This window comes from Dysidea avara, chromosome 13 (genome assembly GCF_963678975.1).
Source record: "Dysidea avara chromosome 13, odDysAvar1.4, whole genome shotgun sequence".
Taxonomy (NCBI): Eukaryota; Metazoa; Porifera; class Demospongiae; order Dictyoceratida; family Dysideidae; genus Dysidea; species Dysidea avara.
In genome coordinates this window covers 8,881,399-8,908,278 of record NC_089284.1, presented here as the reverse complement: position 1 = coordinate 8,908,278, position 26,880 = coordinate 8,881,399, and the positions used below count along the sequence as shown (strand labels likewise).

General features: G+C 39.3%; 2 protein-coding genes across 6 annotated transcripts in view; one reads left to right on the top strand and one right to left on the bottom strand.

Annotated features, from left to right (window-relative positions):
• Window positions 1–181: 181 nt before the first annotated feature.
• On the bottom strand, window positions 182–26,102 carry LOC136243561 (uncharacterized). 4 transcript variants are annotated; one of them, XM_066035076.1, is made up of 7 exons: window positions 25,949–26,102; window positions 16,533–17,155; window positions 5,916–6,415; window positions 5,809–5,864; window positions 5,635–5,751; window positions 5,243–5,580; window positions 182–692 (listed from the first exon to the last, which is right to left on the bottom strand). In XM_066035076.1, the coding sequence occupies exons 2-7, from the start codon at window positions 17,148–17,150 to the stop codon at window positions 303–305; spliced, it is 2,019 nt and encodes a 672-aa protein (XP_065891148.1). In that variant the 5' UTR covers window positions 17,151–17,155; window positions 25,949–26,102; the 3' UTR covers window positions 182–302. The 4 variants fall into 4 exon arrangements, with proteins under 4 accessions (XP_065891148.1, XP_065891150.1, XP_065891149.1 ...); XM_066035078.1 differs by having other exon boundaries at window positions 16,533–17,170; window positions 25,949–26,098; XM_066035077.1 differs by lacking the exon at window positions 25,949–26,102 and adding an exon at window positions 24,953–25,267 and having other exon boundaries at window positions 16,533–17,170.
• LOC136243563 (uncharacterized) overlaps window positions 25,389–26,880 on the top strand; it is an 8,662-nt gene continuing 7,170 nt past the window's right edge. The window contains exons 1-2 of one of the 2 annotated variants that reach the window (XM_066035080.1): window positions 25,389–26,110; window positions 26,390–26,468. In XM_066035080.1, the coding sequence (XP_065891152.1) occupies window positions 26,401–26,468 (68 nt within the window). In that variant the 5' untranslated portion in view covers window positions 25,389–26,110; window positions 26,390–26,400. Of the gene's footprint in view, window positions 26,469–26,880 lie in introns of both variants that reach the window. The other variant, XM_066035081.1, reaches the window with a different exon arrangement.

Sequence of the window (26,880 nt, the reverse complement as noted above, 5' to 3'; positions counted from 1 at the left end):
CTTTTTTGGAGGCTGCACCCTTACCTCTATAAATCCTTCCCTGAGAGATGAATGCAAGCTTTATCAATTGTTGTGCTGTGCCATTACACTATATCACTCACTCATTTTACACTAAATGGTGTGTTAGGGTCCTACTTGCAGAAGCATAAATTTTGAACCACCAATGGTTTATTGTAAGCAATTAACATTAATTGACATTCATAAAAAAGACACTTTAAAATAAGACATGACAGTCAACATACAATGAACTATGTATTAGTGTGTTTGGTCAAGGGATAATACAAAAGTGTAGTGCATGAGTTTTACAAGTTATCTACTGAATTGGTGAAGTTCTGGGTGACCTTTTTAGCAAGTACCTTGATATCCTTGGTCTGTACAATGAACAGTAAGACCATGATATTCAGAAACATCACAAGTATATTTAACACAATATTTAAAACAGCAAGTGGTATGGACATTCTTTGGTAATCATCCCTATGATGGTCACAGTCACCGATGCCCCCAGGCACTGCTACACACAGCACATAGGCTATGATCGACTTAAAAATGTCTTGGTTATGAGAGCCAACTGTGAACACAATCCATGTAAATGCTAGAATTATTGTCAGGTATACTGAAATCATCATTAGTTTAATCTCAGGAACGGACAGCTTAAAACTTCTTTTCTTTGTTTTTTTGAATAATCCAATTGTCTAAAGAATGCAAAAAATTAAGTTAAATAACATGATTGGAAAGATATATGATAGTGTACAAAAATACAACACAGATGGGGTGAGACAGTTACTGCCACAAATGGAGGACTAGAGGAGGTACCGCATACCCGGAAAGTTTTCACAGTATGTAATTTTCATGGTTTTCACGGTTAGTAAAGCTACCGTGAAATTTTATCACATGAAAATTTATGTGTGTCCTACAAACTTCAACTCACCTTACTAATAAATTAGTGTGGCTCCTGGTATGTGATAGTATTGTAGGCATAGGTGGACTCCTCACATATGCTTACAAACAGTATCACACATTCCCAATTTAAAGTGGATGTGGCTCGCGAACGAAGCCGGTCTACTGTAAGACTATAGACTACTGGTACCTATGCCTCATAGAGAGATTGCTGCCACTGGGTTACTTTGTTCAGACATGCTTTAGCAATCTGTACAATGATTGAAGTAAATATCAATGCAGTAGCTGTGTGGTTGAGAACAAAAATTTTCGAATCGAGCAACAGCAATCCGTGAAATTTAAAATGCAGGGCAAAGAGGCATTCATGAATTTAAAACATGAAAATCCTGACTAAAGACATAACCATGAAATATACATACCGTGAAAATTTCCGGGTATACAGTATACAACACATGTGAACATTATTTAACTAAGTTGTCTTAAGTCTCCTCTTTCTGTCCGTTGGGCTGTTAGGTTAAGTAATCCAGTGGCTGCATATATGTATGTCATTACATTAGTATACATGTACTTGGTTGTATGTGACCCAGGCCTAATAATAATTTGGTGTTTTTCTATAAATAACACAATTATGACTGGTGAGCTGTATGTACTCATTAAAGGATAAAATGATGCTAATAAAACAAAACAAAATTTTGCATCTGGATGCATGTCCCAATCATACAGTATGATAGTATTGTATGGTAGGGACCACAAAGGAGTGGGCGTAGCCCACGACATAACATCACCCAAAAACCAGCCTCAATTTATTCTGATGACAGTATTGGTTAGGTAAAACTAAGCCCAAACAAGCTTTCAGATCAACCTGGAAACGCTTTCAACAAGTTGCTACGGAATTTTAAAAATAATTTATTTAACGGAATTTTCTACTGACCGACTGACTGACTGATGCCTTCAGACAAGCATAACTCAATAATGGCTAAGGCTACAGGCTTGATTTTTTCACTGTTCGATGTCACTTTATCCCGAGAGGTGCCTTTTGGCATACTGCAGTATGCACAATGCATTCTTCATGGACTTACCAGTGTCCTCCTTTGTGTCCCATTCATCTTTGCTGACAGTGAAGTGTCAATTTGGTGATAACACATGATGGCTTCCTTTTGTAACAGAAATCATCCACATTTCTAATAGTGGCTGTTTTGATTGCAGTGATGTTTTTCGAACAGTTCTTGATTTGTAACAGGTTAAACATAGCCAACAACGAAATGTAACGAATGCTTCACTTTTTATACGATAATTGATATAACTGGGGCACGCAGCACCATTTCTTTCTTTTAATATGCGTGGATTGTAGAGGTGCTTTTCAAGCAGTTCTTGATTCAAAATGCTGTGTAACAGGTTGAATATAGCTGACAACGAAGCGTAATGGATACTTCACTTTTCAGATGATAACTGATAAATCTGGGGGGCGCAGCGTCATTTCAGATGTGGTATGCATGGGTTCACCAGTCATAATAATATTTTCAAAACAAGTTAGCAAACAAGTGCACAGAAAAAATTGTGATTTTCAACTAGAGTAGGGACCATAGCACATCGATAAAAAGTACTGAACAAGCTGGAGTAGTGCACAATATTAAATCACAGAAAAACAATAATAAGTGCTATCCACTGTGCTCAATGGAAATGCACAGTAGGGATATAACACTTCTTATTGTTTTACTGTGATTTAATATTGTGCACTACTCCAGCTTGTTTCAGTACTTTTTATCGATGTGCTATAGTCCCTACTCTAGTTGAAAATTTCAAATTTTTCTGTGAACTTGTTATTACACTCTCTGAAAGCAGAAGTGGCGATTTTGATTTGTTTTCAGCTATGTTTCGCCTGTTGCAAATGAAGAACAATACAAAAAACACCTCTACAGACACTTATTAAGGACAGTTTCTGCTATAAACATGATAGTTAGTTGTACGTGCTACCAGCAAATCACCAGCTATAAGGTAGTAGAGAAAGAAATGTGACACAAAGGTAAATGATGCATCCACTGTAGTTGTAGATGCTGTGATAGGCTAGTGACCATTGCACTTTTGTTTTCAATTATGTTCAACCCCATTACAATGTTACAAACAAACAAACAAACAAACAAACAAACAAACAAACAAACAAACAAAAACAGTACGAGAAGTGTCTCCAGTCACTATGGAAAATATGGACAATTCTCACTACAAACGTAGGAAGCCATCACATGCTACCGTGTCCTTTCACTACCTCGATCTTTTGTTCTTTTAAAGAGCATCCTGTTGGCAACTACAAGCAGCCTTCACAAAACTGTGTGTGTCAGCAAAGAGCACAAAGGTCAAGTCCATGATAAGTGCATTGTACATTGTACATACTGCAGTATGTGAAAAGGCACCTGTCAAGCTGAAGTGACATCTAGCAGTGAAAAATCAAGACTGGAGCTTTAGCCACTATTGAGTTACACTTGTCTGAAGATATTAGTAAGTATGTCAGTTGGTTGGTCAATCAGTCAAGCAGTAGAAAATTCCACTGAATCAATAATTCATAGCAAACTATTGGAAGCCTTTTTTGAGGTTGTATATACCGAAGGCCTGATAATACCTAACCAATACTGTCACTGCAGCATGAAGATATTGTGAGGTTGATTTCTGGTCAATATTCTAAAGTGCAAACTCCTATAATCCCTAATATACAGTACTACCATATTATATGATAATAACACACCACATCAATTTTAATGATGTGGCATATGTCCATATTAAAATTGATTGTAACATTAAAATTATTACAGCCATATTTTGGCAGCCACTTTTGATTTCACTATCTTTTTTTCTTCCTGGCTGTTTTTGGGAGCTGCACCCTTTTTTCACAGCTTGGCTGTTTTTGATAGTATCACTTCTTTTGTAATTGCTTACTTGTCTTTCCAGGGTGATTTTTACATGGCTGAAGTCTCTGCAGGGTGACTTGTTCGCAGTTGAACTCTCTACATGGTGACTTGTTTGTAGCTGAACTATCAATTCACAGTAGCAAGCAATGGCTCCCTAGTAGTCTATACATTTGTGATGGAACTTGTCCATATTTTCCGTAATGACTGGATTGATTGCAAAGGCCTCTCATAATGACACTGTGTAATGGGCTGAACATAGCTCAAAACATAGCACATTGGCCACTTCACTTTTCAGTAATTGATAGTTGGGTCACACGTTGAGATGTAAACGTTAAGTCTTTCAGTATGCTCTGGTTCATAAGTCATAATTATTAAATAACAGGTACCAGAATTTCAAGGAATCATAGGCATAAAAGCAATAAAACAAGGAAGATTGCCTCAATAAGTCACCATGCAGTAAGCCTATTGGGTTGAAGTAATGTCTAACAATGAAAAAAATATGCCAGTAGCTGTAGCAACTTTTTGGAAGCATTTTGGTCACTCTGAAGATACTTTTGGCCTTGACTCCAATACTGCCAAGGCACAATGAAGGTATTGTGAAGTTGATTTCTGGTCGATATTTTTTGTGAGAAATGCAAACCTCCATATAATCCCTATTATAAAATACTATTGTACTGTATGACACTTATTATAGAGATTGCAACAAGAAAACGATACCCAAAGATTTTTTATTGAATAAAATCCTAATGAGAGAGGTTGTGTAATCCAGGGATAATATAGTGAAACCATCCCTACATGACTATAGCGGCAGCAGTAGTACATTTTATTGACTCAACTAAGTGCTACATATACTAGTAACCCCTTTTTGCCAGCTGTGACCTTAAAATCACATTTTCTTTAGGGTTCCACCGATACAGAAAAATACCTACCGATCCGATATCTAGCTGTAAATTTTCACTGATACAGACACCGATACTGATAATTGCCATACAATTTACGCACATCTCAAGTTAACTTGTGTGACTGCTCTATTAGAATATTTTATTGTGTAGTGACTGTTCTATTAGAGTATTTTGATCTTTTTCATGCAAACATAGTAAGTAGCAGTGGCTCAATGTTTAACAAAGCAATTCCTGCACCTTTCCTGCTAGAATAATGCTCAACACTATTTCCAGCCTGTTATACTTCACGTTTTGCTAGGATAGCATTTATGATGATAGTTATGATGATGACGATTGGCGCAAGTGGCTATTAATCGGTATCGGATTACCTAAATAACCAACACCGATCGATCCCAAAATCCCAATATCGGCTCCGATACAAGATGCCGATCCGATTATCGGTGGAACACTAATTTTCTTTTCTCCTGTTGTTATACCCAGTATGGCACACAACTTTATTGGTCCACATGACTCACTACAGTGTGTCTTGATATAACAACTTACCCTATGGACAGTTAAGACAGTGATTAATATCAATGATATTCCCACAATAGTGATCAAAATTGCTGGTAGGATAACACCATGAAACTGTATTGAAGGATTAGAGAGGCACTGGACTGGAGGATAACTGGTTATAAAGAATCCATCTGTAGCAATGGCGGCAATAGGTGTTATTAAGCTGGTGACCAATCCCAAAATAATTTCTGCTATATAGAGCTTTGTACCATGATTTTTGAACAAATTTTGGCTTGCTATTGGAAACACAATTTTTAAGAACAAGTGGAAAATAAACAGCAACCAGACCACAACAAACCCCATCAGCGTCGCTTGAATAGCAAATCCTGTAAACAAATAAGCAATGCATAAAGCACAACCAACACACTCTATAACTTTACCATATATTTGACAGTATGCTGTTGATTCAAAAAAAGATACTATGACAGTTGGGTCTGAGCAAAAGAAATAATCTATAGCATCGCTGCCTCCCACTATTGGAATGAGCTGTATTATTGCTACAAACAATACGCAGTCAGTACACAAAAACAAGCTACATATATTGCTGCACTTACAATAAACTATAGAAATCCCAGTAATGTGTAGAATTATCACATTAGGAAAATGAAACCTGTATTCGAACAAAAATTATTTTGGTAAAAGATGTTTATGTATCACTTACGTGCTTTTATGTTTGAAAGCAGCTACTACAAACACAAAGATACCAGAGATAATCAAAAAGAATGAAGTGATGCCAAATGAAGCAATAAAAAGGGTAGTCATTGCTGCAGTATTTTGTGAAAATTCACTGCAGAGTGGAAGACAGATATTAGGACAAAGCATCCTAAATTGATCTGGGCAAAACCTTGGAACATAGAAAGTACAGTTAGCCAAAACTGGAGACACTGTTGTAATATTTTTCCACTCATTTTTACACACATCTTCTAGTTCCATGCATTTTTCTTCTGATGGCAGGAACACTGATTCCATGTCGCAGGGTCGATATGATGCATTGCAGAAGAAATCCTTTACACTGTCTAAACACATTTGATTACCAGATGCTACACTAAATATACTGGTTAAATTAGACTCAGTCGCGTTTGTATCATTCATTAAAGGTGACAGCTGACTAAATCTCACATCAATACCACAGGCTTCACTGGTATGATTGGCACAAAATGCCTATAAGCAACAACAACAACATTAACACATATTATTAAACAATGCATACTGGAGATGAGCAAAGGCTGGTTGATATGTGTACTTCTATGTTGGTGTGAAAAACATGTTAATTTTTTTTAATTATTTTTATGCACACACTATACTAGAACAAATAATTCTTGTACTATATGATTCTGATTCTATGAAGTGTGCTGTATATTCTCCAGTCAATTGTTTCACATTGTTCTGGGATGGTATTCTAAATAGAGCAGATACAACAAATTTTGGCTACCATGTGTTTTCAGACACAATTAGTAATAGAACTCAATCACTTGTTGTACTATTATGAACTATAACTAAAACTCCATGAACAAAATATGAAAAGATTTGGTATATCGTGTGGCTGCAGTGACCTTCTATCCAAAAATAGCACTTATATTTCAGAAGGCTCAGTCTCACATATCAATGGTGTTTGTCCTAATTCCAAACATCTACAGCTTGTCGGTAGTTCAGTTCTACGTAATGCGCACTGGAAATGGCTTGCGTATGTGCAGAAACTGCCCTATAAATACCCAACCACATGGTTACACTTCGACATTTTTTCAAGCTCATGAAGTTTGTTTGTTGTGTTTCTATTATATCTTCAATGGAAGCTACTGTTAGTGAAATCATGTCACAGCTGAAACTGTTGACGGATGGAATGGCGTTGATACACCAAGATGTTGACGGGCTGAAACATGCTAACTCATTTCAGCCCAACAACTTTGAGGAGCCAGTTGACACAGAGGCCATGGATGAAACAGCAGATGATTCTGTCCCACCCCCTAACCAGCTACTCACTAGCAACAACAGTAACCTGGTGACCAAAAACGCCAGCCCTGCCAGTGCCAGAGCTCCTTGTGGGCTGAGGAAATGGACAACCGGGATCCTTTGCTAGATGATGATGATCCAGAGGCAGGGACTAGACCAATCAACGTCGTCCCAGTGACTGAGCAGATTAACACGTTTCTAACCAAGGCCTTCACCTGTAAGATGACCGGTGCCGAGAGACACGAGTTGCGTAGCCACTACACTCTATCCCAGAATGAGCTGACAAGAGCCCCCTTTCTCGATGCTATGATGACTTCGGAGTGCTCGAGTAAAGTAAAATCAACTGACCATTCCCTGTTCACCCTACAAAGACTGATCCTGGAGGCCATCGGTCCACTCAATCAGCTTCTAGAAGCAGTGAATGACCTGGAGCCAAATTAATCAATGGATCAAATAGGTAACGCTGTCGAGACAGCAATCACCCTCCTAGCCAACACAGCTAACAAGACCTTGCTAATGAGGAGATCCAGGATCCTGGAGGAGTATAACAGGGAACTGGTACCTTTCACTACAGCTCAAGAAAGAGATTGGGCCAGTGCAGCCCCTCAACTCTTTGGTTCAAATTTTCTAAAGGAAGCAGCAGACTACCTACAGCAGCTACAGCTGATTAGGAAAGTGAAGTCCAAGCCAACCCAGGTTTTTTGGCAGGCCCCCTCAATAGGGGGAAGAGGACCAAAGCCATGGAAGCAGCCACCGTACTCTCGACCAGCCAACTTCAAGAAGACTCATCTTTTGGGGAAGAGAGCTCCCCCAAAGAAATGACTAGAAACTGTTCCTTGTACACAGAAAGTTGTAATGTTGCCAAAGTCAATTGTTATTGTCAATCCTATGTTGGCCAAAGCAAAGGGTATGGGGTTCATTTTGCTACCTCAGACAGAGAGGTCTATGAGGGTGACAGGCAGATTGGCACACTTTGTCAATAACTGGAAGATGTTGACAAAGGACAGCTGGGTACTACAGGCAATCAAAGCCTTTTAAATTCCCTTTTTAGGGCAGCCAGTACAGGAGAGGAAGCCAAGAGTGCCTTCCTTCCCATCAGAGCAACTAGCTCAAATAAGGGAGGAAGTATTCTCCCTATTGAAGAAAGGGGCCGTAATTGTAGTAGACAGTCACTCCCCTCAGACGGATTTCTACTCTCTATTTCTGGGAAAGAATGGGCAAATGAGGCAAGTAATCAATCTCAAAGCCCCCTATCAATGGGGCGTCTGGATTCAGTGGAATGGAATGGTGGACTGGAATGGTGGAATGGAATGGAATGGAATAGTGGAATAGAATGGAAAGATACTTAGGTATTTTCAATTAATGGCCACCTCTTTAAAAAGACCACCTTCTAACAAAGACCACCTCTTTACAAAGATCATTTTACTTTAATATCTGAATTGTTGTTTTAGAGCCCCTATAAGACAGTCTTATTGATAAATTGTGTGCCACGTGTTCTGTCCCCTAGAAAAGCCAGTGATATCTGATTTATGATACAATACAGTAATAGCTATATACCCCATAGAGAAGCAGTTTGGCTATACAAAAAATATGTGTCCACGAAACTAAAAGCAGCTGGCAACTAAAGGAGCTTATATCTAGAAATGAATGTCAATATATACTGGCAACTAAGTATAATTTACAGTAATCTTGGTCCTTTATCATTGACTTGTGCAGTCTGACTGTATTACTTCCCTGTAAATCCAATTGGCTAGTAAATTGGTACCTTTCTCAATAGTCCAGTGTTGTAGAGGAGAAAAAAGGCAGCTAGTTCTAAGTCCTTGAAATTAGGTTAGGTAATCCTAAGGCTGCAGCACATGTTGCTGTCAGACCTTCAGTGCTGGTCACTGTAAAGTGCTAATAATAATAAATTACTAGCCAATTAGAGTTATAGGGAATTAATTAGGAATGCAGCACGAGTGAATGATAAAGGACCAAATTTTTATAAATTATAGCAAGTTATTTGTCAGTATTTCTTGGCCTCACCCAAATAATAGCTCCTTTAGTTGTCAGTTACTTTTAGTTTGATGGGAACGTCACTTTTATATAGCTAAACTGTTTTTGCATGGGATATAATGTTGTATTATAAATCAGATGTCACTGATTTTTCTAGGCATGTGGCGCACAACTGATCAATAAGACCATTCTATGGGGATACACTCTAAAACAACGAGATAGCAGCATTTTAAACATTACAGTAAAATGGTCTTTATAAAGAGGTGGTCTTTGTTAGAAGGTGGTTTTTATAAAGAGGTGACCAAAAATTGAATTTACCAAAGTACTGTTCCATTCCACCATTCCATTCCAGTCCATTCCACCATTCCAGTCCATTCCACCATTCCATTCCAGTCCATTCCACCATTCCATTCCACTGAATCCAGACGCCCCTATCAATGGGTAGAGACCCCTCACTTCAAAATGGAAGGCTTAACCACTCTCCAAGACCTGCTGAGGCATGGAGATTGGCTGATCAAGGTGGACCTGAAGGATGCCTACTTTACAGTACCAGTGCATCCAGATCATCAGTGCTACCTCCGGTTCAGCATAGAGACAAAAAACTACCAGTTCCCTGCCTTCCTTTTGGGCTAACATGTGCCCCGTGGGCCTTCACCAAGATAATGAAGGCAGTAGTGGCCTTGCTCAGGTCATGGGGGACCAGAATGGTCATTTATATCAATGACATCTTAATTATATCAGAGTCTGCAGTGCAAGCAGGATAGCACTTGGAACTATTAACTTGCATCCTCCAATGCCTGGGCTTCATCATCAATACCAAGAAATCGGTAATGATGCCAACTCAGGAACTAGAATTCCTAGGCATTATGGTGAACACCAACACACTGCTGATTTCTCTCCCAGGAGACAAGATCTGAGCAGAGGCAGTCAAAATATCTGACATAACTACTTTATCAGCTCGCCTCTTGTCTCATTTTCAGGGGAAGATCAGTGCAGCAACCCAGGCTATCCCCCCCAGCCCCACTGTTCTACCGCTGCTTACAGAGAGACCTACAAGCAGCCTTAGCAGACAGCAATCAGAACTATGAAGCCCACCTAAAGCTCTCACAAGCTTCTCTAGAAGAGCTGTCCTAGTGGTGAGAACATCTATCCAAATGGAATGGGAAACCTCTCAAACAGAAACCAGAGCATGTGACCATCAGCTCCAATGCCTCACAGCTGGGTTGGGGAGCAACCTGTGTAGAGACACGCACAAAGGGAGCCTGGTCTGTACGGGAACAAGCTATGCACATCAACTCCCTAGAGCTGATAGCAGCCACACTTGCAGTGAAGACCTTCTTGAAGCATGCCTCGGGGATCTTGGTACTCCTTCAACTGGACAATGCCACAGCAGTGGCATACATCAACAACATGGGAGGCACAGTGTAGTGCCAGTTGACAGGACTGGCAAAGGAATTATGGATTTGGGCTCTAGACAGGGACATTGCCCTGTCAGCCCAACACATTCCAGGCATGTCCAACACCATACCAGACATAGAATCCCGGACAGTCCAGGACAAATCAGATTGGATGCTCTGCCCACGCATATTTCAAGCCATCAAGGAAGCCTTCGGGCCCCTGGACGTGGACCTATTTGCCTCCAGACTGACGTACCAGATACCTTGTTTCTTCAGCTGGAGACCAGACCCTCTGGCAGAGGCAGCAAATGCAGCTGGCCCTCTGAGGGGCGTTGCCAACCCACCATGGTGCTTTAATCAGCAGAGCACTGAGCCAGGTACGCCACCAGCAGGCTCAGTTGGTGCTAATAGTGCCAGTGTGGAAGGGTCAAACCTGGGACCCAGTGCCCCTAGAGATGTTGTGGGACCTTCCCAGGCTGATTGCCCCAGTCCCACACCTAATCCAGAGGCCGTCAAGCTCCCAGATGGAGATGGCCCCTCAACTAGACGTGTGGCCTGTCTCCGGGAAAGATTCTCAAGTAGCTGCCTTTCAGAAGCTACTAAACTCCTGCTAAAATCGTGGAGGGCCAAGTCAGCTCACTCCTACGACTCACAATTTCGAAAATGGGCCGTGCGGTGTGTTGAAAGGGGTCACAATCCTGTTTCAGGACCCGCCTCTGATGTAGCAAATTTTCTGGCAGAACTACCCAGGCAGGGCTGCCAGTCGAGTTCTCTGAATGCCTTCAGGTCTGCCATCTCTTCTGCTCATGACCAGGTATATGGTGTTAAGCACCCCATGATACGTATGCCGGGTGCTCAAAGGAGCTTTCAATGCCAGACCACTCTTGCCACATTATACAGCCACCTGGAATGTGTAGACAGTCTCACATTACTTGGAGAACTTGGGACCCTCTGCATCTCTGTCACTCAAGCCCATCACCTTCAAGCTGACAATGCTATTGACGTTAACCAGGCCATCTTGCTCTGCACATTTGGCCTCTTTGCGGATAGACCATCAACAGTTAAGTCCCGAAGGTGTCATGTTTCTCCCAGCAGCACTGGCAAAGCAATCAAGGCAAGGAAAGCCGCATAAAGATTTTTTTTTCCTTCCTTCCCGCATAACTCTGAGCTTTGTCCAGTAGAGACCCTCAAGCACTATGAGGCTGCAACCTCTACACTTAGACCCACAATGTTAGCAACTTACTCGTTGCCCTGGTCAAGCCTCACAAACCTGTATCCTCAGCAACCATAGCCTGGTGGTTTTGGGAAGTGCTTACTTAGGCTTGCTGGCATCAATGTGAGCATTTTCTCAGGCCACTCAGTCCAAGGCACCTCAACCTCAGCTGCTGCAGATGCTGGTATCACCACAAATGATATCCTTAAGGCAGAGCTCAGACTCTGTCTTCAGGAGGTTTTACTACCATCCAATAAATGGCCCAACCTTTGGAAGATCAGAACTAGCCTCGGGTTCCACTGAAACTTAGAGGTCGTGTGGACTGGAGCTCAACTTCACAAGGAATAGCTTGGAAGCCACAAACAACACCATTAATATGTGAGACTGAGCCTTCTGAAATATAATTTCCAAATGGCTCAGATCATGCAATGATTGCATGCTATTTGGAATTATATGAAGAAGGTGAAGTCAAGCATATCAATGGTCCCACCCACCCACTCCCAGTATGGACATGCTTTCAAAAAGTCGAAGTGTGACCATGTGGTTGGGTATTTATAGGACAGTTTCTGCGCATGTGCAAGCCGTTTCCGGTGTGCATTATGTAGAACTGAACTACCAACAAGCTGTAGATAATTGGAATTAGGACAAACACCATTGATATGCTCGACTTCACCTTCTTCGTACAATTCCAAATAGCATGCAATCATTGCATGATCTGAGCCATTTGGAAATTCTCGGGCAACTTCATACACAAGTGGATGCCACGAGCTATTATTTGTGATTATTTTGGAATTTTTTAGCATAGCACTAGGTTTAAAATAGGGCCCAAACGAACTTAAGTGGATTCGAAGGTTCGTTCGAACAAACGAACATTCGAATGCGGGTTGAACAGTTCGAACTATAGCTACTAATTAGATAGTGATAAAGTTAAGCTATCCATCTTGCTGTGTTCCATAATGATGTGGGGGAAGCTAGACATATGGTATTTGGCATTTAATTAAGTTATGTGTTGATGGTTTAGTGGTGGTCACAGGCCATGCCTCTATGAGGTTTTAAGATTTCTATGTGGTGCCAGTCACTTGTCTCAACTGTATAGCAATAGTAAAATGTATTTAAAAACCTAGTAACCACAAGTAAATTCAATTTCAAGTTTTCTTAGTAAAACTGTTGAGTCAGTACAACTGCATGTGTGTGTTACAAACTTTTGAGACATGCATTTAACATTTAATATGCTGTGATTTATAATTATGTAAACGGGAACCAGCTCCATTTAAAAGTTCAAAAGATTCGTGAACTTTAGTTGATGAATGTTCAAACCCTGGCAATCCAAGTTCGTTTGGGCCCCAGTTTGAAAGCAGCAAATAAAAGAGCCATCAATTCAAGGCAGAAAAAGTAGCTACATTAAAGCTACAATACAGTAAGTTTATATAGAATTTAACATTTTTAAGCTTATTTGAGATGGGTGAGGTCAATAAAGCACAACCATGTACAAAAGGTCACCACCACCACTTAATTGTGTAAGTGATTGTCCTATTAGAATATACTAATTTCTTTACAGGTTTTCATGCAGAAGCACTTGTATGGGATAGGCCATATAAGCAAACAAATGCCAAAACATCAAGACACACGGTAGTGTGTCATGCGGCCCAAGAAGCCGGTGCGCCACACCATGAATATATTAACAGGAAGAAAGAAAACACACTTTTCACACCTATGTAGCTCTGTGATCCCTAACCCGATTGGAACCAAATTTGCTAGAGAAATGCCGGCCAGTAAGGAGAGTCCACATACCAAACGTGAAGAAAATCGCTCCAGCCATTTCCAAGATATGAGCGAACAAAATTTCGTTTTAATTTCTTCGTTTTTTTCTTCTTCTACTTCATTTCGCACACTTCGCAAAATCCGCCATAAAACACGAATGCGTACTTGGATTGGGCTGAAATTTGGCACACTTAAAAGGGCTCATTAAGGCGGATCTCCGTACCAACTTCGATGAACATTCACGGAATTATGACCGATTATTTGCATAAAATAAGGTCCAAGGTCTGTCACACCTACAGGGTAAATAAACCCCTTGGAGGAATCAGTTGAAAATTTATATGTAGATGGAGCAACCATCGTAGGAGTGCCTTTTTGTGGTTTGAAAGGAATCAGGATAAAGACCATGGAGATATGACACAAAACCCAATCTGTGTCAAAATTACGCAATCGATTTTTATGAATAAAAAAACTATTAGTTTTCGTGTCTACCAGGCAAACCGCTTAGAGCAACGAGCTGAAAATCAGTATGTACCTGGAATAATCATCATAGAAAGTCCTTGCAGTAGTACAGAAGAATCGGATTACAAACCACTGAGTTATGATTCGAAAGGCAACTACGTGTAGCAAATGCGAGATCGAGATACTCTAATAGAACAGTCACCCTAATAAAGCATTCAGCTACGTTTATAATTTACTCAATTATAATACATTGCAAGTTATTCTGTAGGGAATTCAGCTACAAACAAGTCACCCTGTAGTCATATCAGCTAGAAGAAGGTACCTAATAGAGAGTTCAGCTACAAAGAAACCATCATGTAGAGAGTTCAGCTGCAAACAAATCACCTAGTAGAAAGTTCCGCTATGAACAGATCACCCTGTAGAGAGTTCAGTTAGAAACAAGTCATCCTGTAGAGAGATCAGCTAGAAGAAGTCACCTTGTAGAGAGTTCAGCTACAAAGAAACCACCATGTAAGAGAGTTCAGCTGCAAAAAAATCACCTGTAGAGAGTTCAGCTAAAAACAAGTCACCCTGTAGAGAGATCAGCTAGAACAAGTCACCCTGTAGAGAGTTCAGCTAGAAGAAGTTACATTGTAGAGAGTTCAGCTACAAAGAAACTACCATGCAGAGTTCAGCTGCAAACAAATTGCCCTGTAGAGAATTCAGCTACAAACAAACCGCCCTGTAGAAAGATCAGCTAGAAGAAGTTACCTTGTAGAGAGTTCAGCTACAAACAAATCACCCTGTAGAGAGTTCAGCTACAAACAAGTCATCTGGTAGAGAGATCAGCTAGAAGGATCACCTTGTAGAGAGTTCAGCTGCAAAGAAATCATCCTGCTTCATCTTTTCTTCTTCCTGTGGTAAAGAAAAAATGATAGGTTAAAAAGCCCTAAAGCCGGCCATAGACCGGCTTTGGGGTATACAAATACAAAAAGAAGTGAAATCTAATCCAAAACAGCCAAGCTGTAAAAAAGAGTGCAGCCCTCAGAAAGGCTATGGTGAAAAAAGATGTGAAATCCAAGGTGGCGGCCAAGAAATGGCTGTGATGGTAGGTTAATGGTAAAAATTTTAATAACGACAATTCAGGTGAATTTTGTGCGACCAAGTGGCACCAAATTCACCTGAATTGTTGTTATTAAAATTTTTACCATTAACCTACCATCACAGCCATTTCTTGGCCGCCACCTTGGATTTCACATCTTTTTCACCATAGCCATTCTGAGGGCCGCACTCTTTTTTTACAGCTTGGTTGTTTTGGATTAGATTAGAATGTGGTAAAGCATGATTAGCTTGCTGAACAATAGCATGTAAAATGCATTACTGTATACTCAATCATTATCAATCCTACACACGAGTGGGATTAATATGTCACACATGCAGAATTAAAATTTTATTAATACTCGGTCATGTGTTGATCTGATGATATAGTGATAACCAGCACACAGCAGCACCAATTTCTAATTAAACTGAAAATTCTTATATTTTTTGCAATAGTTTGTTTAACATAAATAAGACTGGTGAACCTGCACATACTGCATCAAAAGAAAGAATATGTCACATCCCAACAAACAATTACTGAAAAGTGCCAAGTGGCCGTTATGTTCTGTTTTCAGCTACAACAATGTTCAGCCCGTTACACAGCATTACAAATGAAGAACAGTACAAGAAGAGCCACTGCAATAAGTGCAGAAAATACAGACAATTACCATCACAAATGTAGGGAAGTCATCATTCGCTACAATATATCAGCACTTTGAGCTGTCAGGGAAGAGAAACGGGACACAAAGAAGGACAAAGGTATTAAGTCTATGTTTTGCACATTGTACGTACTGCAGTGCACCTGTTGGGGTGCAGCGATGTCTATCAGTAAAAAAATCAAGCCTGTAGCCTTAGTCGATATTATTTGTCTGAAAGCATTAGTAAGTCAGTCTGTCAGTCAGTCAGGCAATAGAAAATTCTACTAAATAATTCCATGACCACCTATTGGAAGCATTTCAAGTTGTACTGAAGGCATTTTTGGGCTTGGTTATACTTAACCAATACTGCTAAGCCATCATGAAGGTACTGTGAGGCTGGATTCTGGTCAATGTTGTTTGTGAGAAAGTGCAAACCTCATGATCCCAAATATACAGTACTACCATACTGTATGTAGTGTATGATAACAGTGCAATAAGTGATTGAGTTCCATTGCTCTTCTAGGAAATATGACATCCAAAAACACACGGTGGTCAAACATTCACTGTCTGCTTTATAAAATTTAAATGTCATCTTATCATATAGCTACCTGTTTAACTTAATATGGTACACTAGTGGAGCCCCCGGCCCTTTAATCCATTGCTTTTTTATTAAACAGGGTCACATCTATGGCAGAGTACTATCCTGGTCAGTGGGTCAGCAGTACTGATCCGGTTTTAACCCTGATTGTATTTGTTCATATAAACATGTACTAGATTAATTAACTTACGAGGTGAAGAAAACAATTTTTGACAGAGTCACTGAAACTAGTAAAATCCGTTACATCTATTGGTGTAGGTGCTGTATAGTGGAGTGGTACTGGGGATAAACAAGCTGCAGCAACTATTAGTATGCCTACGATAAGCAAAGTATACTCCTTCACTTTGCGGTTGATCCTACAACAGGATGAGCCATCATCAGCTGGGTACTCAGGCACGTTAGTATTAACACTGTTAATCGACTTCATGATGCACTGGATCCTCTTGTTTCTTTCAGCCTCTTTGCTATTACCACCAAAAAGTTTAGTTTTGAAGAAGTTTGTAAAGGAGATATTTTGCTGAGCAGAATTTTTCTCATCCTTCTGGTGAAAGATCTCATTTGGTTCATGATCTAATCCATTTGGTTCATGATCTAATCCATTTGGTTCATGATCTAATCCATTTGATTTATGATCAATGCCATTTGATTCATGATTAATTGGTTTAAATTCAACATCAAATGATAAATCATTTGAACCCTCAGACTGAAGAGTGCTGTACTTTAGCAAACCATCGCTACTATCATAATCCTTTGAGGTGGGAGATTTCACACTCTCACTCTTACTATCTGCCAAGGATGGTAGTTCCATTGTATCTATAAAGACAAAATCTGTAAAAAAATTGACACAATAGGTACCACTGTAACTGTTTATGAGCTAAATATCAAATGGCAGAATAAAGAAAGAATACAACTTTGATATTGTCGTCAACAACATAATACCAAACTAGCTAGACAACACGACATACAGTGTAAAGTGATAGCAGTTATAGAGTAGCATTTCTGTCTGCTAACATAAACACTTATATATTCAAACTATTTGAACTATAACTACATGACAATGATTCACTTCACTGCATCAGTGCTATGTACCATGGAAACAAACAGTTATGGCTTGTTCACATGTAAGGGTTTAAGTCTGCACACTCTTTACACACAAAACATAAAAATTAATGTTTGGGTAGATCAGTCAAGCACAGCCGTGGAAGGATCGGAACCAACTGATATTCATACTAAACACTTTACTATTAGGATTAATTGTGTCTCTTGTATTAAATGTGACACTATTAGCTTATCCTGGTTGGGGCGAGCCTGAGCGAGTCCCACAATTGCAGTACTCGATTCGACCGTACGATCGTCGCGTTCCCAAACGTTTACCGAAAGAACACGGAAAGTCCCACACTGTTAGTAGTCCATTGGACCGTACGATCGTCGCGTTCCCAAACGTTTACGCAAAGAACACGGTAATACATATGGCATGGTTAGCAATGTGGAAAGCAAAGAAGCTAGAGCAAAAAGGCTCAGGTGAAGAAGAGAGTGTGATAGAGAGTGTGATAGACTTGAAGAGAGAAGACCGTGGAAGAGACACGCAAGGTTTGTGTTCAGTAGTATGCCAGCTGATCGCCCAATGTGACACTGGAACAGAAAAGAAAACTAAATGATAAATTAAGATGTTGCCTGTGCTTTAAATAAAATTAAAGCAGCAGTATTTTAACAGCTCTCTCCTTGGTGCATCCCATGCTAAAATCCAATTATGCATGCAAAGGCTTCAGTAAATTACCACCTTTAAAAGTAAAGGGGTTGTTGATATGTTTCTGATCAACGATGTAAAGGTGCTTATAATATCTTTGCTGAGAGTTGTGCTATCACCTTATGCCATAGATAATATACCGTATAGAGGGTTATTTTCGAAACAGAAAATTTCGCACAAGGAGCAAAATCTGAATTTCGAAGGATTTTAATTTCGAAGAGTGTTTATTTCGAAGTCCGGATGGATTTCAAATAAACGGAAATTCATATCACAAATCATGAATGTTTGCCAAAAACTGACTTACTGATGGAATAACCCCCATCCCTGTGCACTGGAGAGAAGACTGAGGGAGTTTCGAGTGGAATAAATTCACTGGCTCGCATGCTCGATCGTAGCTAGCATAGATTATAAAGCAGACGGCATCAATTCCCATTCTGGATCACCTGTTTTCTGGTTATTGGCACAGTGATGATACAGTTTACCCATTATCATCTGTAGTACTGAGCCAAAACTCGAGGAATACACAAGCGAATCCCCGAAAGTTGGATCATTGCTTTCACTTGTGGGAATTTATTTTCAAAGAACAACCAGGCATGGGAATTTATTTTCGAAGAGAAAGGCCTCTTCGAAATATCCGAAAATAAAAACCTTTCGAAAATTACCAGCTATACGGTATACCTCAGGACGCCTTCTTATGCCAAGAGTAAATACTTTGCTCTTGCTTCTGCTTGCCATAGTACACTAAGCAAGATTGCCAAATTTTGATAATCAGCATGGTTTTATTGTTATCTGAAAAAGAAAATATTGCGGTTTGATACACACTTATCAATCATACTCAAAATTAGCTACAATTACTGTATAAAGTGTTTTAATCATGTAGCTCATTTGCTCTCCATCATTGCTACTACCACAGACTCATCAAATCTGAAGGACGAGGAAGCATGTAACTCCACGTACTCACAATGTGGACAGCACTGAAAAATTCAAACATACGAAACATTTCTTAACATAATATATTCCTTATCTAGGAAAAGTTCTGACATACCATAAAGAATGATGTAATTGTAGCATTGTAGCTCTACAAATAATTATTATGGAGCTTCGGACTCGATGAGCTCCTGATAATACACATAACTCATCGTCTCAGGCTTGCCCCATCATGCTTTTAGCATCTGTCTAGTTTTAAGGACAACAAACTTCATTCATACAAGCAAAATGATTGTATAGCATATGGAGGGAGATTTGTTAGAAAATTTATTACAATCTACTGAGCATATATTCTCAATGTTACAGATATAGTCCATTTTCAATAAGGCTAAAGTATGCAGTGCACTTTTGGCTTCTTGTATGGCTTTACTGGGGTGCCTTAAATTAACCACGAAAGTCTGTTTTCCATAGGCTCCAATGTATTTTTACATCACTTTTGCTTAGCTGTTGATCTCGTATACTTTGGTGCAACAATTAGTTATACGGATTTTCAGAAGATTCCAGAACCACTCTATTAATTGATCCTTGTTGAATAGTGCTGTGACCTCTAATGAAGTTAATATGCAGTGATATTGATGACCTGTTAATTATGATGATTTCTGGCCTTGTAGCCATTAGCAAGCACTGTATTGCTTCACCATCTAAGTAAACCTAGTTTTCACGTGTGGTAGCATTGATAGTGGTGTTTCCTTTAATCTAACCATCAAGGCTTAAAGTTTAATTGTTGTAATTGATGTTTTCTTTGTACTGTTGTTCTGGTAGGGTTCCTTACTGTTCTAGCCTCTGTCTTTTGTGCTTTCTAGATTAAGCGCACAAATGATGTCATATGTGAGCAACTATTTCTACTGCTACATATTTTTGTCATGTTTCATGGTATGAACTACCAACATGGAATGTTTTAAAGAGCAGTATCAAAAGTTTAAAAAGCTTCATAGCAGCCTCCAACACAATTCAGTATGCTTGAGTACCATGCGCAGAAAGAGAAGGCTAAAATACATTGTAGCCATTGGAAAACATGGTTTCGCAGTTAAAAGCAGGCACCCCACAGAAGCCATGAACTTAATTGCATACCTTGGTTGCTTATTGAGAATGGACTATTGTCTAGTAGCTCCAAAACATGATTCTATTCCTAAAGACCACAAATATGCACTCAATAGTAGGAGGGTTAACTGGAAGTTATTAGTGCAGTTTAGGAAAGCCTACATGATCATCACTTTAAGAGGAATCATTCTATCGATAAGTGCTATCCCACCAGGTAATTGTGAGAAAGGCATTACTACATTGATAACAATTTCAGTAAGGGAACAAAACACTTTGGGAACTGTACAGGACAGATACCAATTAAAATTTTGTAAATGTTTGTAGAAGACATTGTCTATGCATGGCAGTTAACTATGAAGAGTACCAAGTATAGGACATAACTGGTAGATAAAGTGACACCATCATGTATCCACCTATCCGTTTATTAAATTGATACTGTCTATTACATTTGATATCGTGTTTAATATTGTATAACTTCGAATTATCTACTCATTGAATCAGGGATTTTGTTGCTAAAAAACTATGTTGCCACAGTAATTTAGCATTAGAGATCGCTGCTTATTGAGAATGGATTGTAAGATGAGATTTCTAAAAGTAACTTAGTACTTGGTAATAAATGAATTCACACTGCTCTCAGCAAACACCATAGACACACACGAACACACACACATGCACATGCACACACAACACACACACAGAGTTGTATTTGTGCACTGTAGGCTCGGCAAAAGCGGCTGGGACAATACTAGCGCCATGGCAACTATGCGTCCTCACATGACAAAATAATCGTGCCCGTTAAATCACTGCACATGAACAACGCATAGCTATTGGACAAACCTAGATTTTGAGCATATGTTATATTGTACCTGAAGGCATGGAGTATATTGGAAAACAAGGTGGAGTATATGAGATTTATTACCCACCCAAAACAGCCTAAATAGAGTCTAAATAAAAGTAGCTATAGAGGGAAAGATTGACAAATCTAGACAAATGCTATCACTGTACCAGCCGAAAAGATGGTGTCAGAGCAGCAGTTCACCAATTTAAATCTACTAGCTGGATAACATAAAGTTTGTTTAGCTACTTTAAAACTCATCACCATACATGCTGCATACTTAGAATGGCATTGATGTTTCAAGTGAATGGTTTAGTTTCATTACAATAATATAGAACTTTAGTTAATCACTATGGAGATGGTCCTAGATGTAGAGTAGGTACTGGTAGCTTAGTTCCCATTTGTTACTGCATGTAGAGTAGGTAGCAATGCTAGTACCATTAACAATGGATTACTTCCCATAAATCACATTCCAGAGCACTCTAGGGATTCCAAGAAGGTTGTTTCGTATACATCTTTGGTTTGAGACAACTTGGATTCACAGAAGTATCTTGCAATAGAGGTTAGAGTGAATAAATCGTTGATAACAATTAACATACATGCATGGTCAACAGGTTATTATATACAAGGCTCACACCAACCTTATTATTCCATTTTGATTATGGGAAAGGTGTAACTACATATACCTTATACAATAACAATCAATTAGTGGGCATGGCACCACAAAAGCCTGCAGACAGCAACAGACATGGATTCATGCGTTCTACAGACTGCAGTATACCTATTGATAAATGGGTGAGGTTCCATGTATGCCATTAACACAAAAGACGGTAGGATTAGACTCTAGTATGTGCATGCTGAACCATACATCTCCTATGGAAAAGGCATAGTCTGTCATTACTCTTCCCCAAACTAGTAATGGGGTCAACCTGCACATGTCTGCTATTGACACCTTCGCTGTCACCAATAATCTGGTTGGCTGAAATGCTAAGAAAAATCCACTTTTCTTTTTAAGCTGTTCTTTCAGGCTCGCTCATGTACACATGATCCAATATAGCAGATATCCTATAAACCAGTTCAGAACAAAAATGACCCAGACCCAGTTAACCCAGTTGACCCAGGATTGGCACAGCCTAACTTCCCAATCTGCTTAGCAACAAATAAAATACCTTCACCCTACACTGCAGTATATCAGATTACCCATGCATTTCTGCCATCACACTACTATGTTGTCACCAGTATACACATGACATCAATCTGACTACCACAATTTGTCATAACCTATTACCTCAAATGACATAACAACAGCACAGTGAATATACACAGAAGCTCATAAGTGCCACAAGGGTGTGCAGGACAGAGAACAAGTAACTCTAAAAACAGCAGAATTTCTCTAGTACCATATAAAAGTATTATATTAAAAAAATATCTGGTAGGATCAAACAGATAGCTACACAATTTTTGTATGAAAAAAATAATGGCGGTACACTCTACATACAGACAGTTTTTATAAGGTTTAATTCCACTTACTGTCAAATTTCCTCCCACCACAGTTTTCCTGATACATATGAGCCAAGATGGACCCCTATTTCATAGTACACAGAATCACAGCAAACTGAAATCTTTAAAAAGTGGCAAAACACCAATGGTGCAATGCTCTTTCTTTTTAACTTGTGAATTTTCCATATTTTATTTACAGGCTTTTTAGCCTTGTCACAAGTCCCTTATGGAATGACACTTATGACACTTGATACATTTCCTTTATCATCAATGGTACATAAAAATTAACAATAGCTTAGCCAACTTGTCTACCATGTTTACATAATACATCCTAGTATAATTAATGTTTCCTAATCAATGTGTTCTGTAAGTAAATATATTGCTAATATGTAAGCGCTACTAAATATGTATGGAGCTGTACATTGATATCATCCATAACAGCAACTTCAGCAATGTGGAATTTGCAAAGAATGAGCCTAAAATTTCACTATAAAGAAACATGCATATGTTGCTACAGAACACGTACTGCATGGATTTATAAACGTATAGCCTAAACTATTAATAGCTGTAACTAGCTAAATTGCCTTGAATTGTAGTGTGGGAATTTCAGCATATTTCCTCGCGAAAAAGCACAAACTTTAAATTCCTTCCCGGCATTTTTGACCCGGCCTATAAACAAATAAAGCCTTTATTTGAGACTGGGCATTAATTTGGACAGTGTGTTGACTACATAAACAAGTGTAGTCAAGGCCTAAAGTTGCATGATACGCACACGTTTTTCCCCATTATCAAGAGTGCCCTATTGTTTGCATAAGGCTTGCTAAGTCACATAGTGAAACAGGTTATCTTTTGTGTTGATGGAAATATTATGGTTGTTATTTAGTCTGTGGCTTATTACTGAATTTTTAGCACCTATGCATTAGGCAACAGGCACGTTCCTTGCTATTCTATGCCCTTACGTTTAAAATAGAACTAGTCTGTCATTTTTCATCCAAAAGGCATGAAAATTTTGGATGAGTTACTATAGTAATTTTGCTAAAAAAGCACGCTTGCAGTTTTTTGATAGCAACTTCGGGTGACAAATAGCATGGAGGTAAAAAGAAAGATTGCCTGTGTCAAACCGGAAGTTGAGTATCTGATGAATGAGAAGTTAAGACAAAAATAAAAATGTACAATAGTTTGCACTGTTTTGTATAGTGTATCATGAAAGTATCAAGGCTCTAGTATGTAAACTGTGAGACCAGTTCTAGTTTAAAGCGAAAAATTATAACTCGCATTCTACAGCAAATTAGCAGTTGGGTTTGGATTAAAGTGTGTTCTAGTGTTAGCTTATATCTAGTAAGTGAAACTACAGGTAATTTCATGAGAGCCGTACATGAACTATACAGAGCACCCTAAACTGTATTCACAGGCTTTAGCCTTCTCACATGTCCCTAGTGGGATAGCATTTAATAAAACAATAAAACCTCCCCTCAAGATTTTCTTGTGTTGACTTAATACAATCAATCAATACAACACTGTTGGGTTACACTTCATTTCCTCGTTGCTAGCTATAAACAGTATAAGTACCCACTAGATCTCTAGCTTTACTGGCTACAATCAAGTGGTGCCAGCCAGCTGGCAAACTCTGCAGTCAGCTAAGTTCAGAAAGTATTCTTCTCTGACTCCATCATTTCACTTCTCCCCTCTATGTGTTGAGACCCTGGGTGCTTGGGGATCATGTGCACGCTCATTAGTGAGCGGATTGGTTCCCGGGTAATGGAACAGTCTGGTGATAATAGGGCAACCCAATTTTTAATTTAGAAGGTGGCTATCAATGTTCAGCGTGGCAATGCTGCTTCTGTGATGGCAACGATTCCTTCATCACAGGATTGGGCAGAGTTTGCCTCTCTGCCCACTGTTTGAACATGAAGACCTTTTGATATAAATTAGGTTGTTGATATTTAGCCGGTCATTGCATTTTTTTAAAAAAACTTAGAAAAAATCGTGACACAAAAAGGTTTAAGAAACAAAGAAAAAAAGTGCGACGTGGCCTAGACTCGAACCCACACATCCAGGTTTGGAGTACCAATGCTCTACCACTGTACCACCGGTGCTTGCTGGCTACTCCTACTGTTTTTGTACTATTTAAATGTTACAAATATAAAATACTATATAGTCTAACCATACCAGTGAAGAAGAAACCAAAGCTGAACCCGACCCTAACCCTAACCTGACGTTTGCCTGTTAAACGTAATGATGACTTTCACTGTCTGTATGAAGGTGAGTTTTTGGGTGAGTTCGAGGCGAGCTCACCTTCATACAACTAGTGTGTTTGATAATAGAGTTATAGGTGACACTTCCCAACAAACGACCGGCTAAATAAATATTTGCACGCTGACCGGCTAAATATCCACTTCGTATAAATTATATTGTCACGTCTTGAGAAAAAAAAAATGGTTTTAACAAACCGCCGTGTACCCTATTAATAAACACGTTACAGGTGACAGATAAACGATACCTTTGGTATGTTTATAGTGTTGAGTATCTGTAAACGATAGCCCCTCGCGATAGCCGGCTGCTGCTGAGGATCGAATCAATAATCGGTGCCGGAGGCTAGGAGGTATCAGATCTGCAGGTCACGTACTATCGACACGAATATACAGCAGAAACAATCGTCAAGTTCTAGACGTATCCATAGATGGAGAATATGCTATCTATGACGTATCCAAGGTGTAGCTGGCACAACCATACAGTTTCTTTGATACAAGCAGTTTTACTTTGTCTGAGTGCCAATAGTGAATTACTGTTATTTTATGATAGGCTTTGCCCGCCCCTTCCTGCACGATGTGAATTGTGCGGATTCGGTAGAAATGACGCGTGACTATGATACCACAACAATGAGGAAATGTGGGGGTTCTATTCAACCTAATATCATACGAACATTTAGAAGGATGTTCTACAAAACCCCGTGATTTTGGAATATTGTTCTAAAGTTATTAGGCCAGTTTCATGTAAGGGAAAGTATTTTAATTGATCTTTTAATTGTGGTTGCGCAACCACTGGATGCTGTGGTTAGCCATAAAAATGTACAGAAACCATTGGGAAACGGACAACCACGGACACAAAATCTATTGTCACATAGAATGTAATAGAAATATCCGAGTTTTTAAAGCAGCACTGTAGACTACATTGATTTCTACGCCCTGTGGTGTTTGTCTGCTGTAAATACGCTAAGCCACTAGCAAGTTATGAGCCAATAAAGGTTAGAATGCGTGATAAAAATGTTTTTTGGAGACGAAACACACAAGCAGCTGCTTGTTATTCTTGTATACCAGATGTACAGTACAAGAGCAAGCCGTACTATCACCTGGATGATGTATCTGGGCTCCCTGAACAAGCGGTTAACTTATTAGCTCTCATGCCAATTCAGCGCTTTCCTGCGAAGCGATTCGCAACAAAAACTATTGTTAAGACTTGTTGAAGTTCCTGTGTTATTTTCTGACTTCGAACTTACAAATATCAGCTGTGGAAGGCCTTGTCTGGTGACATTTCTAACTTCACCACCCTATTAACTCGGGCATCTTTCGTCCTATTCACAGTGGACAACCACGAAACGAAAGAGAAATCAATGTAGTTTCTTTCCGTGTACAGAAAATTAGAACATACCGTATACTTTGTAAGTTACCGAAGTTTTGCTGCCGGTTATCATCGTTTTCCCAATGGCTTCAATACATTTTTATGGGCATCCACAGCATCCAGTGGTTACGCAATAGACAATTAACACTGATTGCATTCTTAAGGCCTTATGTGAAACTGGCCTAAATGAAGCCATTGGGAAAACGATGATAACCGGCATACTACATCATTATACTGACACCTCACTGTTTTACTAAATGCGCGGATCTTCTATGAGTGGTTGTTAGCACGTGTGCCCATTGCGAATTCTTGGCTATAGCTGCTACACCTATGGATTTCAACCTGCCTCAACAAACTAGGTGTCACAAGAAAAGAAAATCGGCTGATGAAGTAATGAGGTACGTATCAACGCTAAAATAACTTGACGTATATTTTAGTATTACCTAGATACGTGGATAATTGTTGCTTACTATTTACCATACCTAAATAACTGATAATTTATGCAATGACTGTCACACTCTGAACAATGTTAAAATCAACCTAGGATACCTCTAGATTCATGCATGGTACTAGACTCCTTTACCATGATTATGCTACATAATTATGCTGAACACGTTTTGTGCAATGTTGAATGAAGTAATCCCTTCGATATGATAAATTTAAGTTAGGAGGTCACACTTAATTTATTATTTTACTGTAGCACCATGATTTTCTTGGGCAACATGACTGTGAGGTCTGCTTCCCATAAGGCCAGACAAACTTGATTAATTGTTTTTCATTCCTGCCCGCATCACCTTTTATCCCACTGCC

Bases quoted from the DNA above. Each gene is read 5' to 3' on its own strand.
- LOC136243561 (XM_066035076.1), bottom strand. From the start codon at position 17,150: ATGGAACTACCATCCTTGGCAGATAGTAAGAGTGAGAGTGTGAAATCT. The intron at 5,581-5,634 runs GTAAAGTTATAG...ATTTGTTTACAG, and splicing joins AGCATACTGTCAAATATATG to GATTTGCTATTCAAGCGACG. The intron at 693-5,242 runs GTAAGTTGTTAT...TGCATTCTTTAG, and splicing joins CTGTCTTAACTGTCCATAGG to ACAATTGGATTATTCAAAAA.